The sequence below is a fragment of the Salvelinus alpinus genome, chromosome 9 (genome assembly GCF_045679555.1).
Source record: "Salvelinus alpinus chromosome 9, SLU_Salpinus.1, whole genome shotgun sequence".
Lineage (NCBI taxonomy): Eukaryota > Metazoa > Chordata > Actinopteri > Salmoniformes > Salmonidae > Salvelinus > Salvelinus alpinus.
Window position 1 is genome coordinate 53,543,590 of NC_092094.1, and position 16,344 is coordinate 53,559,933.

General features: G+C 48.8%; 1 protein-coding gene across 3 annotated transcripts in view; it reads right to left on the reverse strand.

The window, feature by feature from the left end:
• Positions 1 to 614: 614 nt before the first annotated feature.
• Positions 615 to 16,344, reverse strand: part of znf609a (zinc finger protein 609a) — a 184,580-nt gene continuing 168,850 nt past the window's right edge. For all 3 annotated transcript variants that reach the window (XM_071326684.1, XM_071326686.1, XM_071326685.1), the window contains 6 exons: positions 13,010 to 13,097; positions 8,311 to 10,726; positions 7,632 to 8,109; positions 7,113 to 7,451; positions 6,741 to 6,819; positions 615 to 6,337 (listed from right to left, as the gene is read on the reverse strand). In XM_071326684.1, coding sequence (XP_071182785.1) covers positions 6,746 to 6,819; positions 7,113 to 7,451; positions 7,632 to 8,109; positions 8,311 to 10,726; positions 13,010 to 13,097 — 3,395 coding nt within the window. In that variant the 3' untranslated portion in view covers positions 615 to 6,337; positions 6,741 to 6,745. The remainder of the gene's footprint in view (positions 6,338 to 6,740; positions 6,820 to 7,112; positions 7,452 to 7,631; positions 8,110 to 8,310; positions 10,727 to 13,009; positions 13,098 to 16,344) is intronic.

Sequence of the window (16,344 nt, forward strand, 5' to 3'; positions counted from 1 at the left end):
CTGAATAACAATGAAGTTAAAAATGGATAAACGTAGTGGACTTCGGGTAACGCTTTCGATGATGCACACACGCCTTGAAAGTGCATTGACAATGCCTTATGGTACACTTATAATGCATGATAAAAGCTGCTTCATAACAACTCATAATTAGTAACATCTTGATAATACATCATCCTCTGGTGCATCATAGCCCTACTGGATACGTGTATAGGGTAACCAACCCACTGAGTTGGGTAATACAACATTGCATTGTATGCGTTCACCTATAACACTATTTTCAAGTTGGATCTATGATGCATTATGCACTTTGGTCATATAATGCATCATAGTGATGTATTGTAAGGATGTTAGAACTATTTATGAATTATGACAACTTATAACAAGCGTTAAAATGCACCATAAGTATATAAGTGTGCCTGTAGTTAGTAAGTGTCGGCGGATTTTGTTGGCATGGTGAACCATTTTTGAACACAAGCAAGTACCAGAATGTTGGAAAATAACCTTATAATCTGATAGGTTGGTGCACCTGTGTTTCCCCAACAGCAATACCTACGGTGATCCACGTGCCCTTTACTTTCCTGTGGGGAAAAAAGACAAGACAGACGGGACAGGAGTGATTGTCTCATAAAAAGATTTATTTTTTGCCTAAATGTACAAAGGCAAGTTACAGTATTGTATAAAAAAAAAAAGAACCGTGGCAATGTACACTTTACATAAGAGAGAAACCCTTGGGGAAAGGACAGCGGGGGGAGAAGAGGTGTGGGATGAACCAAAACAAAACATAGCAATAAAAAGAAGCTGTAAACATCTTTCTTTCAAGTACCGATGACTGATACCGATGACTGATACCGATGACTGATACCGATGACTGATACCGATGACTGATACCGACTGATACCGATGACTGATACCGAGCCACTGCTCTGGGGGCGGGGCTGAGTGTGATAGCGCAGGGGGGTTTAGGGGGCAGGGTTATGAATAGAGAACAGGAAGAGGACATCCTACACAAGAACATTCCCTCCTCCCCCTGTGGGAGGAACACAAGGATCGACTACCCAAGCACCATTTGAGACAACGCCTCAACAATGGCTGCCGTGGGCGTATGATCAACAAGTCATTTCTCTGGCTGGCGGGTGTCAACGTACTAAAAAAAATGATCCGCAAACTAGATTCTCGAAAAATAAAATCAAGTGCTTTTTTTCTTCTTCCCCCTCATCATTTTTTAACAGCCTGCCACCAGCACAGGGTATCTGGTTTAACAATGAGATGTAGAACAGCAGAAAATGACATTATTACTATATGACCTCACCCACCTTCCGTCTCACTCTGTACAGACTGATTAAAAACAAAACACTAGCTCCTCCCCCATTGTATTATGGACACATGTCAACAACAGAAAAATCGACGGTGAAAAATCTGTGCCAGTATCCAATCATGGCTGAGCATCAACAGTCATGTGGTGAGAGAAAAATGCACCCCCCCTCCCCCAACGTAAAAAAACCTTTTCACGACACTCACCTTGCACTTTAAAAAAAAAATTGCACACCCTTGAATTATCCCTCCCATTAAAAGATTACAACCACAAATAATAATAAATGTAGCGACCCGTCTTTATAAACGGGGATATCGACTCTACCACTTTAGCATACTTTTACAGCACAGTCGATGTCACGCAGGGCTACGGGCCAGATGGTTCAGGGTTTGCCGACCACCACGGACGAGATTCTCCCTGCCGGTCTCATTAAACTACAATCAGAGTCTGGCAGACAATGATCAGCTAGGGGGAAAACAGATTTTCAACATTTTGATGCTATATTTATAGAAAATATATGCAACTAATTGTCCACCAACAGGTTTCTGTGCCAATGCACCACACAACCAATAAGCAAAGCATAACTGCACACGGATTACCAATTTCGGGCCCTTCAACATCATGTTTTGTGTTTTCAACACCCAACACCAAAATTAAATGGATTATGTCAATCTCGACAAACAGAAAATGCATCCTTCCCTATGTTGTACCCAGTATTGAAGGCTTGGCTTGACAATCTCCGAATGTTATTAAACATTTTGGTGTTTTGTAACAGATGGCTCTTTCTATTCTTTCTATTCTTCAAATGGGCTCCCGAGTGACGCAGCGGTCTAAGGCACTGCATCTCAGTGCTAGAGGCGTCACTACAGACCCTGGTTCGATTCCAGGGTGTATCACAACCGGCAGTGATTGAGAGTCCAATAGGGCGGCGCACAATTGGCCCAGCATCGTCCGGGTCAGGGTTTGGCCGGGGTAGGCCGGCATTGTAAATAAGAATTTGTTCTTAACTGACTTGCCTAGTTAAATAAAAGGTTAAATGAAATAAAAATAGCCAGTGCGCAGTTCGGATGCCGGAATTATATTAGAGTGGAGTGGATGAATGTGTGCAGGTATCCTACGGGAGACTTTTGAAGTAGCCTAATCAGATTGAAACGTTGTGACTGGTTGTGTTTATGCCACACATAAAAGGTAATACATTTAAAAAGTTAAATGACAAACATTTAGGTTATATTGAAGCGCTATGGTTCTAGTTGCGCGAGGAATAGCCGTTCGGATCAGAGAGGAGGCAGAACGCAGGTGAATCTTTCCTGAATCACTGGGCCTGCTGGGAGCATAGGCCCATGTGGCTACATTATTATAGGACCACTTGGGAGATTGATGATCCGCAACAGACAGCGCATTCGGTACCAGAAGGAGAAAGTACAGCTAGACTGGCCTGCTACTGTGCTTTTCTAGACCCACAACTGGTCCAAATGGGATGAAAACATTCATATAAACAGGGGCGTTATCGAAATGACATTTTCACTACAGTTTACAGCCTAGACTAGAATGTTGTAGTCGCTTGAAAACATTAATGCAATTCTTCAATGCATTGTGGCGTTGTAAGCTAGTCTAGGGTAGGATCATTTTTATTGTCCCTAAACAAGATCTATAGGGGAGCATCATGTCTTGACTGTTATTTCATGTGCAATGAGACACCTGGCCTCTCCGCTGCCTATCAGCTATTCCTTTATGTTCTTGTGGATTTATATAGAGAATTGGTGCTGCTTTGAATAATTTTATGTGTGGTATGATTGCTAGTTAACCAGATCTGGACAAACGATCAACCTACCATTATTGTCACTATGAATGGTGAATAGAGGGAAGGATATACTGTTAGACTATACTGACCTGTGGTACAGTAAGAAGTTAGCACATGGAAAAACGTAGTGCATAAAATAAATACCGAAACACCTTGACATGCAAGCAGATGAGGACATTTGGCTAGGATGGAAGAAATGATATAGTAAAAGCTGCTAAATGGAGAATGTAAACTACCCTCCCCTGTGCCCAGTAAAAAAAACACACAACCCTCCTCTATATCCGACCCCACCCCAACGTAAATTTTGACCCGGCCCTAAATCACACAACAATACAAAAACCACAAATCTAATTTATTATTTCAGACTTTCCGTGCTGCGCTCCCGAGCAAGCCGGATCCATGAAGGGTAATAAAAGCATCAGAGCGAATCAGATTGACTGTTTTTAGCGGGCGGGGCGGGTGCTGTGCGGCGGTGTTGGGATCGATGGGCACCATTAAACGGGAGAGGAGTGGACCGGGTGGGAGAATCTGCTGTGTTTTACCTCTCTATCAACCCTCTAGACAGCTGCTCTGCTCTCAGCCCGTCTCGCTCCCGTCCTCTACTTTGTCTATCACGGCAGAAAGTAATCATGTACCAACTCCCAGCCAACAAACTGCATTCACGAGCAGCATCTCGTGGAACCGAAAAACAACGACAACAAAGGAGTGACGGTCCCAATGGCATGTGGAAATGTGACATTGTTTTCCTCGAGGCGGCTTGGGAACGTGCGCGAAGAAGGGAGTAAAATGGCGTCATGGGCTTCGAGGCGGGACAACAAGCTTCTGAAGGGGTGGGGTCCAGGGAGGGAGGGGTAAAAATTATCACAACACTTCAATTCTAAAGCTGTTACGCCAGCTACAGTTTGTCATATTATATCAAGAATGTTAGGGAAAAAAGAGAAGGCTAACAGACCCCCCCAAAAAATTAAAAGTAGGTCATTTTTTCGATAGCATCGAACAAACCTTTTTAAAATAATTCCTCTGTACACTATATACAGAAAACCACAATAGTGAGTGCGTGTGGGAAAAAGAGAGAGAGCTGATAGGAAGTGTCCCAAAGCAAACGTGCACACGGCTTGCTCCGCTGGGAAGGACTATGTGTTGGGCTAACGCGTTACAGTGCCGTCTTACACCATGCAGGCACACACACACACACACACACACACACACACACACACACACACACACACACACACACACACACACACACACACACACACACACACACACACACACACACACACACACACACACGAGATAGTTGGAAAGGAGAGAGAGATATGATGGGAGGGGATGTGGGCCTGCAGGAGAGATTCCATTTCACAATTGCTTTCATTCACCAAATATAGTACAGGGGCATGTGCCAACTCCCAGTAACACAGCACTCCGTGACTAAGAGTCCTCTAATAAATATACAGGAGTGAGCTGCCTGTCTCTCCAGCACTACACACTAGATCAGAGGGATAGCGAGTGCAGCAGCTGCCATATCTACTGAGCATCCATCGACAGCTCTGGAGAGTGCCCGGCGAGAGCCTCCCTCTGTGTTCTTAGATGTCCACTGATGAGGGAGGACTGCGGCCATCCCATGATGCAGTTTGGTGAGAGACTAGCAGCAGTAGCCAGATTGTGGCTTGCAGACAGTTGCCAACTGTTCACATACAAAGTCCTGTGGGTTCCAGACAGCTTCCATGTCCACAAACTGACACTTGGGGCCCACAACAGCCAAAACAAATGCCATATGTACTGTAGGAGCTGGATGGATGGCTCTATGGGCCCTCTCTCCTCTTCCAGCCTCTGCAGTGTCCAGTGAGGATGGATGGCTTGGATAGATGGTTCTATAGAACCAGAGGCCGCATCTGAAGAATCCAGACGGCCTTTCAGTGCATCTTTCTCCTTCCCTTTCCGGGTCACAGAGCTTGGAGAGCCCCTGAATGGTGCATCTGTACTCATCTCCTCCCCCCTCCGTTCCTCTTCTCTCTCGGAGCCAAAATACCTCCTGGCACAGATGTGTCCTCTCCCTCTAAGGCGGGGCCCTCGCTGAGCATCTGGGAGCTGTAGCCGTAGCGGATGCATTGGTGCTGCTTTGTAAACTGGATGACCCTTTGGAAAAGGAAAACCGCGACACAGCTGCCGCCCGCCGACGCCACTGGGAGGCCAGTAGTGTTCGAAGCAGCAGCAAACAGCCAAGGGAGTTTCCTTACTGGGTCAGAGTGAGATGGAAACAGGGTAGTCAAGCCAAGACGTGGAATGAACAACTCACAAGAGCCTCATACAACAAAAAAAAAGCAACAAAAAAAACTAACACGGATATTGTTTACTCTCTGAACAAACTCAAGTAGGCGGATGATAACTTTTCACAAAAAAAAAAACCCATTGTGAACTTGAAAGTTCCTCCCCCTGAAACTGAACAGACAGAGAGGAGGGCTGTTTCTGTCAGTGTATGGAGATGAGCAGCTTTGGCTTGCATAGAAAGCCCAGAGTGGTGGAGAGGCATGAGGACACCAGTAGGTCCCTCCTCTGGCCCAAACAACAACCACCCCCCCCCAAAAAAACACAACCGAAAAAAAATAAAAAAATGGGTCCATTGCAATGAATGTCTCAAGATGTCCTCAGGGTCAGTGGGTAGGTTGGTGGATGGACGAAACAACCGACTTCCTCAAGTTAAGCTGCAACTCTATTACGCTAAGGCCCAGGATCCGTGAACAATCCATTAAGTCCATATTTCCATGTAGTGATTTCAAACTTAATCCAGTTTGTTTCTGATCAACCTCCTCTCCCTTTTGCACTCTCTAGTTCCAAAATGGCAGTCGATGGGCCTCACCCCATCAGAACATGCCAGTCTCATCAGGCCTTTTTTTCAGGCCTTTTAGTCCTTCCTGTGAATGTCTCAGCAGTGCAAAGGAGTCAATGGACTGGCTGGGTGGGTGGTTGGTTGACCGCGCGGTACCAGAGGAGGTGGGCTCGGTGAGCCCTCAACCAAGCCCCAGGAAGCCTTGCTGTGGGGGTGGCCACCAATGAAGCTGAGGGAGGAGGAACCAGATCAGCCGGAACAACCAGGCAAAATCAACTAAAAGTACAACAAACACCATTGAACTGATGTCTAAAAACGAGCGCCGCAGCACGCTTCCTCATGTGATCCAGTCACATGGCTCCAGGCAAGGTTGAGGTCAGCCAATCAGGTCTCCCTGTGGGGGGAAAAAAAAGACACAGGGAGAGTTATACAACAGCAACGGCAAGAATTTTAAAATCCACATGCAACAAGATGATTGGCCTGTATTTAGCATGGCTTAAATCAAGCCTATATTGTAGTAACGCCCTACGGAGAATCACACATTCTGTTTTCTCGAATGATGCTTGGAATAAAATGTAGTTGACGTTCGTTCATATTGTGTCCAGCAGAGGGCACCATAGAATGCAATGTATGTTTGTCATCAAACAACTGGAAATCCTTCTAGTAGTCAGTAGCAGCTTTGACTAAGGTACTAGCTTCAGAAAAATGACCATGTTTAAACACCAGGAAGAAGTGTGTGTGTGTATGCAGCATTTTTTGTCCTCTGGAGCTGTGAAGGGGTTCTGGTTCTTGCTTACCATTCTCACCTCCGTGCAGGGGGGTACATGGAGGGGGCGGAGGCTTGCTGACTGGCAACAATGGCTGATGAGGAGAGACCTGTGAAGGAAGAGCTAACATTAGATACGCCTCCATATACTACTAATGACTCCAACGTTTGTCAATACACTCCTACACCAAGTTTGGCTACTCATGGATTGCGTGTTACTACTGTACCTTTTCTATAGTACCTTAGGTGGGAGAAAAGGGCCTTGCAAAGTTATATAATTTGACAGATGTGATTAGCATAGAAAAGCGCTCCATTTGAGCAGTTAGCTAATTGAACACCAAAGGCAGAGAGAGATGTGTTCCGTGTGCTTGAGCCCGTTTGTGGGCGTCCATCCGTTACTCACCTGTGGCATAGGACAGGTCGTACTGCCCCGAGAGAAGCGGGTAGCCCAGGTGGTGATGGGAAGGCAGGATGCGCTGCGAGGGCGAGGAGCGCGGCCGGTCCATGTCTCGGTCTCGTTCGGAAGCGGCGCGCTCCCGTTCCCGTTCGTGCAAGGGGGTCTTGTCGCCGACTGTCGGCGACTTGCTCTTGTACTGGCTGGCGTGCTGGTGAAGGATGTCCAGGGCCTTGGCCTCCGAGGCGGACTTGCCGCTGACCGTGGGGCTGGCGCGCGACGCCTTCTCGCCGCCCTCTTCGCCTGGCCCCATTTTACTGCCATAGGGAGAGAAGGAGAAGTAGGAACCTGGGGGTGACAGAGGTGGTTAGACACCATGACACGAGTCGATTCCACGTTTCCATTTACAATCAAAGCAGGAAATGTCAGGAATTAATACACCAAGTCATTTTTGTACATATCATAGTACAGAGTGAAAATACAATCCCATTGGAAGAGGTGTATGTATCCCAAGGCATTAACTCTTACCAGGATAGTTCTGCATCATGACCGAGGGCATCCCGCGGTAGCCCGGGTGGCTGGGGTCATAGCCCTGGCCGTAGCCGTAGGCTCCGTGCATGTAGGGAATGTAGCCCTGGTGCTGGGCCAGAGGAGAGGAGAACTGCATGTGGGCAGCAGTGGCCCTCGGGTCCTTCACCATCCCCCGGTGCTCCTCAGAGGCCGCCAACGACGACCGGGGCTCAGCCACCTCTTTGATCTCCTCCTTGGGGGTGGCGTCTTTGGACCGAGCCCTCTCATCCCTGCCCTCCTTGCCCTTTCGGTCTCTGTCTCGGTCCCGTTCCCTGTCTCGGTTGTCTCGGTCCCTGTCCCTCTCTCGGTCTGCTCGATCTCGGTCTCTTTCCCGTTCCCTGTCGCGTTCCTCTTTCCACCGCTCCTCGTCCTGTGGTTTCTGGGCCTCAGGGTACTTGCTGGGGTAAACGTAAGGCCACAGCCGCGAGTCAGGCTCCTGAAAACACCACAACATATATGTCATTACAGACAATATCTCAACAGTTGTGTCTTACACATTTTTTTTTATTCACTCAAACATTTCCCAAAATACACAAAAAAAAAAATGTATACTGCAAATTTTGAATGGGTGGCTCATTACGTTAAAACATCCAATCAAAATCAGAAATCAGATTCAAACAAAGCTGGGTCATGTTACCTGTCTGTACCACATGCCCTGCTCCATGGCAGAGGGCCTGCCCGACTCCATGCCCGCCTTGAGCTCCTCCCTCTTCCCATGGTGCCCTCCCTCGCTCAGCTTCATCTTCAGCCCCTCGGCCTGCTGGGCCGGTGCCTTGGCATCCTCACCCTTGGGCATGATGACCGATGACTTGGCCTGCTCCAAGGAAGACGAGGGATCTTTGGACAGCTTGCCCTGGGGTGGCCCTCCTTTGCCCAAATCTGTGAGACTGGGGGCCTTGGAGAGGGTGGGGGGCACCGAAGCCTTCTGCTTCCATTCCTCACTTTGCTCCTTCCCCGAGGAGCCCTCTCGATCCCTGTCCTTTCCAGCAGCGTCCGATTTCTTCTCGGCGGCGCGGTGCTGCTCGGCTGCTGCCTGCCGCTGCCTCTCGTCGTACTGCTGCCGGTAGGCTGGGTTAGTGTTCATCAGGTGGTTGTGGTAGGCCTGGTCCGGGTGGTAGGCGTACGGGGGAACGTAGGCATACTGGTTGTAGTAGAGAGGCTGCATATACATGTTGGAGCGCTGCTGGATGACTGAGGCCTGCTGCTGTTGCCCCGGTCCAGAGGCACCCATCTCAGGCTTACGGTCCTCCTGCAGCTCCTGCTTGACCTTACGGTCCTCATCGCCTGGCTCCTCCTGCTCCTCTTTCTTTACCTTGACCTGGGCCCCCTCCTGCAGTGTGGCCCCCGTGACCGACACCCCCGGGCTGGGGTTGGGGTTGGCGTAGTTCGGGGAGTAGTAGGTCTCGTAGCCGGGGTAGTAGGGGGACTCCTTGCTGGGCGTTTGGGCGGGGAACAGGGCCTTCTTGGCCCCCTCTCGGATAGCCTGCTCCTCGGACTTGATGCCCTTGGCGCCCTCCACCCGACCTTCGCCGTCCTCGCCCGCATCTGAGATGTCCGAGTAGGCCGGGCTGTTGGTCTTCACTGAGGAATTGTCGGCTCCGTTCTGCGTGACCACGTGGAGCGGGGTGAGGGGTTGGGCCATGCCTCCAGCCTCTATCCTGCTGGCCACACCGATGGATGGACTGGGGGCGTTGTCGGTGAAGCTGTAGATCTTGTCCGCCTCTGCCTTGATGCTGGCCAGCCGGCTCTGGTGGGGGTCCGATGAGCCATTCAGGAGTCCATCACCTTTGCTCCCCGGGTCCGAGGATTCAGAGTATGGGCTCTTGCCTTCTTCCGGCTTCCCCCCTTTCCCTAGCCCTTTGGGGCTGTCTCCCTCCTTTCCCGCCTCTTTCTTCTTCTTGTCTTTCTTCTTCTTGTCCTTCGAGCCGCTCAGAGCTGGGTTCACAGACGAGGGGTCTCCCGGGGCCGAGGGCTTGGGCTGGATGGCTTTCAGCTGCGGGCTCTTGGGAATGGACTGAACCACTGAGCCCAAGGCAGGGGTGGAGCCGGGGCTGGCTGCAAGGAAGCCGCCGGCCGTCTGTAGGGAGTACAGCTGCTGAGGTGGTATGGCAGTGGCGATGGGACGCGCTGACTTCATGCCCTTCTGGGACAGCTTGTCCACCTTGGAGCCGCTACCCGTCTTCTTGGCCCTGTCTTTCTTGTCGTCCATGCCGTCATTGCTGGCCTCATCTGTTAGGCAGGGCCCGTCTTCGCAGCCGTCTATGGCCATGCCAACTGCCTCCGGGTCGGCCTCGCAGGGCTTCTTTTTACTCTGCTTGGAGCCAAACTTCCCAGAGGAGGGCGATGGAGTCTGGGCCTCGAAGCCCCTGCCCTTGGGTGTGACTGAGCGGGCCGGGGACAAGCAGCCCTTCTGAGAGATGGAGGCACCGTTGCAGCTGCCCGGATCGGGGTGGAGAGTGGAGTCCTCTCCGTACTCACTGTCCCCATCCATGTCCAACTTCATGTCATCGTCGTTGTGGGCGCGGGCCTGGTGGTACTTGAGGCCGTTGATGTGCTTGTATTTCTTGTTGCAGTTGGGGTGCGGGCAGTCGATGAGCACCGGCGAAGGGCAGTTGCGGTCCAGTTGTGGCGGGGGAAGGGGCTCTGCCTTAATGGTGGGAATGCTGGGGAGGACGATGTGGGGCAGGTGGGGCACTCCTCTGGGCCCGCTGTTGGAGTTGGTGCGCATGCGCTTGCTGCCCTTGGTGTCCTCAGAGCTGGAGTTTGGCTCCATGTCCGAGGCGGGCTTGTTCTTGCGCTTGTTGGCCGACGACGAGCTGGCCTTGACATCCTCCGTGTTGCTGTTGGGCGGTGTGCGGCGCTCCGACGACGTCTGGCTGCCCCGCCGGCTCTTGCTGCTGTTATTGGCGGCGCGCGTCTTGCTGGTGCCGCTGCCTTTGTTGTCTGAGGAGTTGCTGTTCTCGTTGACAGGCGTGTTGCCGTTAGGCCTCATCCTCTTCCCCCGGCCCCGGCCGTTCCTCATCTCCAAGTCGCTGGTGGGGGACTCACAGAACCTAAGAGAACCGAAACCAGAGAATTAGACCTATTGGCCATTAGCGCCCCCCTCCTCCTCCAACCAGAGAACTCACTGCCCTCCTGAAATCCCCAACAGCCATAAGGAACTGTCACAGCTGATATGAAACAATACAAGCCAAAGGTGTTGAACCACTCAATTGAGCGCGCTCAATCCCGTTGCCATTCTCGGTCAGCAGAGAGACACTCAGATGGGAATGCCCCTCTTTCTCTCTCTCTCCCTTTCACTTTTTATGTCCAAACTCAGAATCAAATAGGCTTCCCAAAAATAACACGGTGAACGTTTATTTTGATTGACAATTTTGTGCATTTATCAAAATCCCATCAGGTAGCCTGATTTCAGATGTGTCATGTAAACAAGATTATTAGGGAAATCATTCTTCTTGAAAAGCATGTAAACGTTTTAATCAAACTATTACATTAATCTGACTATTCACAAGAATCATATTAATGTATGCATACTCAGTACCAGCAGTGTCTCTATTGGTCAGTCACCGGGAACGGCTCGTAATACCAGCTACAATACACGATAAAGGCTCAACATTTCTGACACTGACAGAACGTAATCGTCAGACAATCGTTTACGACCTAAGAATTTGCCCAAGATGCAGAAATGTTGTCTGGGACCGCAAAATCGTGGCATAAGAAAGTCTCTCTCTCACATAAAAAAAATATACAAGTGAAAGGTGGTGAACGACTCAATCCCGTTGCATCTCTCTCTCTAATATCACCGCACCGATTCCAGAGGGCTCTTTTTTATTTGTATTTTTTTTAACAGGCCCCGGACGTGTGCCGGATTCTGATCCTCTCGTTATCCCCCCCAATCCCGACAGCCCAGTGTGTTCTGACAGATCGCCAAGCGCCACGGGGCTCGGACAGATTAGGCCAGGGTGACGTGGCAACTGATCAGATAGGAAGAGATAACATCCCCCCCTTTACACACCAGCCAACAGGGAACAGAGCGAGAGAGACCGAGAGAGAAGAGTCACAGAGCTCTATCAAAAGACGTGTTGCACGGCAGGAAAGGCGGCTGCAGTGCAGATCTGATCTGGGACGATGGCATGTGAGGCTGGGCTTTTTCTACATGAACCACTGACAAATTGCAACCTGGATTATGGATGAATACACAGTTAAATGGCATGAGAAGATTACTGTGGGGCACACAAAGCTATGGAGATGAAGGACGATTGCTTACAGCACTATAGCAATTGTTAATCTTACTTACCAACACATGGTGAAACAATTACCCATCGACTCTTTATATTTGCATATTCACTGTAGGGTTGGGGAATATTATGATAGCATCGTCTATTGACGGTATATAAATATGGTATATACAGAACTCAAGAGAGGATTGTAGGCCAGACAGAGTGGAGAATTCCACCAAAGCAGCACAAAATGTCCAGTCCATAAAATATTGTTTCGCTCTCTCTCTCTCTGTCGGATGCATGGGCCTTAAGGACAGAACAGAGCATACAATTCTAGCCGTCTTCTGCCACGATTTTGCCGTCCCAGACAACATTTCCACGTCGTGGGCAAATTCTTAGGTCGTAAACGTCTTGGCTCGTTCATTGTGACAGGGTCTAAGGTCTGACGCTTAAGTTCGGGCAGTGTCAGAAATGCTTTGCAAGAAGAACGATTTCTCTAATAACCTTTGTTTTACATGACACATCTGAAATCAGGCTACCTGACGAGATTCTGATAAACGCACAAAAATTGTCAATCAAAATAAACGTTCACCATGTTATTTTTGGGAAGCCTATTTGATTGTGAGAGATAAAAAGTTTGTATGGGAAAACTATTTATGAGATACTTTCAGTTTTTCCCGAACTCACTTCACTCGTGCATAAGCATAGGAGACTTGCGCTGCTGCTGCTTGCACACAGTCATTGCACGTGTTTAGTCGAAGTCTGTGAAAGGCTCAGCCAGCAGTATGGTGCCTCTTGACAGGATCGATGGCAGAGGAGAAAAATCTATCCAACCCCTGATGTTGCATTTCAAAACTCCTGTGTCAGCCGGGGGGGGGGGGGGGGGGGGCGGGGCTTCTGAGACGTTACCCTATGATATTTCATTCATAACGGCTGGCTCCGAGGACAGGAAAAGCTATGGGGGAAAATCTGCCCCAGAGGCCCTTCATACCAATATCTGTCTATTTTCAAGTGTCTGACAGACCAGACCGCATGTTCTGTTTGAACGTGTGTGCATGCGTGGGTTTGTATGTTTTGAGTGAGTGTGTGTGTGTATTTGAGTTACTGTATGCTTACCTTGGCGGGGCCCAGTCGTGCCTTGTGCAGTCAAGGAGGGTTCCCACATAGGTCTTGTTTCTCCAGGTCACGTTTACCACCAGCATACCTGGGAGGAGGAGGAGCGAGGGGGGCACGATAAGTAATGAAGATTAAAGAGGAATTATCATCTCATGTCCTTCATCAGCCAAGAGTCTAAACCCCCACGCAACACACACACAATAAACAGATCATATAAATCGAACCGCTAATTATTAGCAAAAATACGTATACATCCCACACAGTATAGACTGGTAAACATACAACAACACCGTACTAAAATCTGGTATACTAATCATTGGTTTCATATAAATTCCTAAAGCGAAAAAGACAGCACTAAGCAACATTCAGGTCAATCTGAAATGAATGGCATCTCAGAGTATTGAATAAAATAGTGGGACTGTTTAGTATTCAGCACGCTGCATGCTGGTTTCCCTGTCGGAACTGCTAACAAACACACCTCCCCCCTCCATTAGAACAGAGCAGTTCCTGATTACAGCCTAAGAGCAGCACAGTACACTGACAGACGGCCATTTGTATGCAGCTGAGCGAGGGATGAATGAGGGGAAAAAACAGGGGCATGGTGTCCTCCATCTGACATTGCTGCCTGCAGACTGCAGAGGCTCCACAGGAGAAAAAAAAACGTATTTTCGTGTCGGGGAAGGAAACAGCTGAGGCATATAAAAGAGTTCCCTGGTCGTGAGAGCCCAGGTCTGTCGCCTTCAATTTGTCTCTCGAATGGTTTGCGCATTGGATGGCAGACACTTTGATACTAGAAGAGTGAGGGGGAGTGGAGGATTGAAGCTCGGCTCATCTGTGCGCTTGGCTGCTGAGAGAATCAGCCATGCGCTCTTGGGCCACTAGGGGGCAGTTGGTATCACAGGATGAGCTTCCATTGGATCACTACCACACACACACACACACTCCATTTCATTGAGACATTCCCCCGAGGGCTTGTCTTTCATAATTGACCTGAACTCTGTCAGCCGACCGTTTTGCCTTTAGCAGCTTCTCTCATAAATCTCAGTCACAATGATTGTGTTTACACAGGACATTCAAGATAATGTCGCTTAACTCAAGTGGACAATATTGTTTTGGTTTCAAGAAAGGGAATACGCACAATTAACTGAATAGCTAATAGCTGTCCAACATTTTACAACCGTTCCAATAGATTTTCACTATTATACGCCGTGCATATGGTTTTTGTCAGAGCAGCAAAACGCCAGTAGAACAAAAGTTCACTACATTACAATGAGAAAAACATTGATTTTCAACGAGACGAGCCGTTCAAACAAACAATGATAAATGTGCGCGCATTTATGTCCAGGCAGACGTTACACAGAACCGCCTTAGGAGCAATTATCCCATCTGCAATCAGTTAGCATGACATCAGCGCGTTGCTGGAAAGGTAACCATGCAAGACAAACAAAGCCCTCTGCCAATTCCATGTCATTTACTCTGGCGCGCAAATGTTATTTCAAATGGCCTGCAACGCTGACGTTCAACACCGGAGCCTCGTAAAGAAAGTCTGAGCCAAGGCATAAAAAAAAGATCTGATTCGCTCCATTTCTGAGCTTATTACACACACCATTCATGTAGTCCCTGAAATCACATAAGTGCTTTAAGCAGGTGAGGGAAGTCCCTAAATTCACATACATAATTGTAAAAACACAGGTGTGGGTTGAAGTGTGTGAGCTGCGTGTGTGTGTGTGTATATGAATAAGTATAACCTAGCCTATGTTCTCGTAGCCACAGCGTGAGGGATAAACAAGTGGTAAAAAAGCCCAGACAGTGCTGCTTTTCAGGCCTGAAAGCCTGCAGCTCACGTCAATCCTCTGATAGTGACCTCTGTGTGCCAGATAAGTCGTTGGTGGTGACCCGAGTCTGCCAGCATTAAAGCTACATGTCTGACAGCGTCTTGAAGACTAATTCCTTTTTAGAAGCTCAGAGAGCTCCCGGCCCCTGCCTCCGTCTCCTTTAAAGCTTGGAATGCAGTAGTTGTTGCTGGAAATACTGCCCGGTTTCTCAACCTGCAAAGCCATTGTTCTTACCCTGGTCTTTCACATATTAAAGATATGAACTCATTAGTGTGAAACTGATAAGACTCACACAAAGCAAAGACGTAAACAAAGTGATCTCTGTACTTCCGCATGTTGAGCTTCGAGGGCTGCTGGGGTTTAGGCCGACAGATTACGAGTTTATTCCTCACTGAAGAGATAAGGGCGGGGTTGCAGTGGGGGAAGGGCTGGCTGGCGCACTGGACAATGAGAGAATTCAGAGATGACTAGTCTCCATCTGTTGTAGCGTTAGCCTAGCTTTAGTATAATATAATGCCATTTAGCAGACGCTTTTACCCAAAGCGACTTACAGTCATGCGTGCATACATTTTACGTATGGGTGGTCCCAGGGATTGAACCCACTACCCTGGCGTTACAAGCGCCATGCGCTACCAACTGAGCTACAATGGACCAGGTGACCCACCACACAAGCACTGGGGAGTTTTTCGAATAGAAAACAACAAAAAAACTCACTCACTTCCACACTACACATAACCCCCAGGCACTGAACCTTCCCCGAACAGAACAGAGTCTGAACATGGAGGGAAACTATGCAACATTAAGTCTTCTCAGGCTAACAATACAAATGTGTCAGTCTCTCGCTTTCTCTCCGTGTGCAGATGTGTTTCCCCTCCCAGCGAGTCTGCCTGGGGTGTGTAGGGCTTGTATAAGTGAGACAGTCCTGTTGGAGAGTTGCTCATTGTAGAGAGAGAGTGAGAACGCCTGGCTGTTTTTTTCATACTTGCGGTGTGGGACTGTCAGAGGCTGTTTTGCATACCTCTCAGCAGACTGCGCTTGCCAAGAGCAGCAAACTGGAGCGGCAGACAAGCCCAAACTCAGACAAAAAGCTCAGCTCGCCGGGGTTTTACTCATCCAGAGAGCATAAAGACTAGATCTCCGGATAGGGTTGGAGGATTTGGGGGCAATTCCTTTTCCTTCTTCATGGCTGAGTTGCAAATCTTTCAGGACTTTATAAGGGTGTGTGTGAGTGGATGTGTGAAGGAGTCAAGTAGTCTCTGTGAACTAGGCAACCAACCCCCCTCTGAAATCTCTAAATCCACCACCTGCTCCATCTTGGTTTATCCCCTTCCCACTGTTTGCTAAAAACATCTGCGTTAGCCTGGCACATTTGTATCAAACTGAGGAACCAGAAAGAGTAAGTAGACAAGAGCAAAAGAGGAAGAGGCAGAGAAATGTAGACAGAAAAGAGCACAAACAAAGTGAAATGGCGAGATGCACACTGAGTGAGAAAGAAGCCAG